Source organism: Borostomias antarcticus (genome assembly GCF_949987555.1).
Source record: "Borostomias antarcticus genome assembly, chromosome: 20".
Taxonomy (NCBI): Eukaryota; Metazoa; Chordata; class Actinopteri; order Stomiiformes; family Stomiidae; genus Borostomias; species Borostomias antarcticus.
The window spans coordinates 8,685,456-8,687,955 of NC_140253.1; the positions used below are offsets into that span (position 1 = coordinate 8,685,456).

Consider the following 2,500-nt stretch of genomic DNA (forward strand, 5'->3'; position numbering starts at 1 on the left):
ACACACACACACACAGGCCCTCACCGGTGTCACCCCAGCCGGTGATGTGGCAGTTCCTGGCCTGCTTCAGCACCCTCTCCTTCCTCAGCGGCAGGCAGGCCGGCAGAACGTGGCGGCTGAACGCCACGCACTCGCCCCGCCCCCCCGCTCTGCCCTGCCCCGCCCCCGCCGCTGCCAGACGCACCAGGGCCAGGTCGTGGTCGTTGCCGTGCGGCCGGTAGCCGGGTGCGGGACGATGGCGTCCACGCCGTACTCCTCCTCGTACTCCTCAGGGACCAGGGCGTGGTGGTCGCCCAGACGCACCTTATACAGCGCTGTACTGTTACCATACCTGAGAGGGAGGGAGGGAGGGAGGAGGGAGGGAGGGAGGGAGGGAGGGAGGGAGAGAGAGAGAGAGAGAGAGAGGGAGGGAGGGAGAGAGAGAGGGAGGGAGGGAGGGAGGGAGGGAGAGGGAGAAGAGGGAGGGAGGGAGGGAGGGAGGGAGAGAGGGAGGGAGGGAGAGAGAGAGAGGGAGAGAGAGAGGGAGGGAGAGAGAGGGAGGGAGGGAGAGGGAGAGGGAGAGGGAGAGAGAGGGAGAGGGAGGGAGAGGGAGAGAGAGGTAGAGGGAGGGAGGGAGGGAGAGGGAGAGGGAGAGAGAGAGAGGGAGAGAGAGGGAGAGGGAGGGAGAGGGCGAGGGAGAGAGAGGTAGAGGGAGGGAGGGAGGGAGGGAGGGAGGGAGGGAGGGAGAGAGAGAGGGAGGGAGGGAGGGAGAGAGAGGGAGAGAGAGAGGGAGGGGGGAGAGAGAGAGGGAGGGAGAGAGAGGGAGGGAGGGAGAGAGATGGTAGCGTCAGTGTGTGTACAGTACCTGTGTGTGTGTGTGTGTGTGCGTCATTGTCGTGAGACGTGATTACCAGGTTCGTTTGATGATCAGAACTTATATTGCCTACACCAAGGTAGCAGATAGTGTGGTGGTGGTGTGTGTGTGTGTGTGTGTGTGTGTGTGTGTGTGTGTGTTGTGTGTGTGTGTGTGTGGGTGTGTGTGCGTGAGAGCGTGTTTGTGTGTGTGTGGGTGTATACACGTATGTGTGTGTGTAGGGGGGTAAAGACCCCCAGATGGCGTGAATTGTGTTTAAGATGTATAGCGTCTGGACACACACACACACACACACCACACAACACACACACACACACACACACACACACACACACACACAGACACATCCCGACAAACTCTGTGTTTTGAATTTGATAGATATCCTCTGGTTTCCCTGCAGCGGATATTACCTGCGGTTCCGTTCCAAGGTTTGGTTTGCTAGGTGTGTGTGTGTGTGTGTGTGTGTGATGTGTTGTGTGTGTGTGTGTGTGTGTGTGTGTGTGTGTGTGTGTGTGAGTCAGAGAGATAGGAATCTAGAACTGTCATATATTCCGTTAGGACTGTCAAAGAGTGGTATGACTATCCTAGTGTGTGTGTGTGTGTGTGTGTGTGTGTGTTTCAAATTTCAAAAGTATTGAATCAGGCATATATTTAGGATGTGTGTGTGTGTGTCTTTCCCTTCACCTGCTTGTTAGAGGCCTGCACTGCCAAACTGGAGTGAATGAGAGGAGAGAGGGAGAGAGAGAGTAGGAGAGGGAGAGAGAGGAGGAGAGAGGGAGAGAGAGGAGGAAAGAGGGAGAGAGAGAAGGAGAGAGGGAGAGAGAGGAGGAGAGAGGAGGAGAGAGAGAGAGGAGAGAGAGGAGGAGAGAGAGAGAGAGAGGGAGAGAGAGGGAGAGAGAGGGAGAGAGAGGAGAAGAGAGGAGGAGAGAGGGAGAGAGTAGTAGGGGAGGAGCGGAAGAGGAGGTCTTTTTGACGAGCCAAGACCGTGTCGAGTTACGGTAGCGCTGATCTTTCCGGAAACATGCAGTACCCTGACCTGGGAACGGCACCAACGAGGAGGTCAGCAGATCCACACACACACACACACACACACACACACACACACACACACACACATGTACTGTACACACACACTAACACATATGCATGCACAAAACACTCCCTCACTCTCTGTCTCTCATACTGTACACATGATCATTAACAAACTAACATCTAAAATCACACGTGCGTATACACCCCCCCCCCCCCCCCCCCCTCCTCTCTCTCTCTCTCTCTCTCTCTCTCTCTCTCTCGGTGGTGTTGCAGATATCAGTCACTTCCAGGGTAAAGTTACATTTGGCCAGCGAGACCACTCAATTCTGAAATACTAATCAGGTATCATGTATTCAACTAAAGGATAACGTTACACTTGGAATGTGGGTGGTATGATCTTAGATGTGTGTGTGCGCATGCGTGTGTGTGTCTGTGTGCGTGTGTGTGTCATGCCTCTATTTACGTCTGGCTGACTGAAAGCCGACACTCTGCAAACTCGGAAGTCTCCAAATGAGTGTGTGTGCTTTGGCTTACTGGGTACAAATGACTTTTAACCAACCGTAATAGATGGAGGCCTTTAGCCTTTAGTCATTAGTCCATTAGCAGTAGTCTGGA

General features: G+C 54.7%; 1 protein-coding gene across 1 annotated transcript in view; it reads right to left on the reverse strand.

The window, feature by feature from the left end:
* prss12 (serine protease 12) overlaps positions 1-2,500 on the reverse strand; it is a gene marked incomplete at both ends in the record, with an annotated part of 29,688 nt that overhangs the window by 1,199 nt on the left and 25,989 nt on the right. Inside the window, 2 exon segments of the mRNA XM_084454633.1 lie at positions 25-222; positions 225-331. Of these exon segments, the coding sequence (XP_084310759.1) occupies positions 25-222; positions 225-331 (305 nt within the window).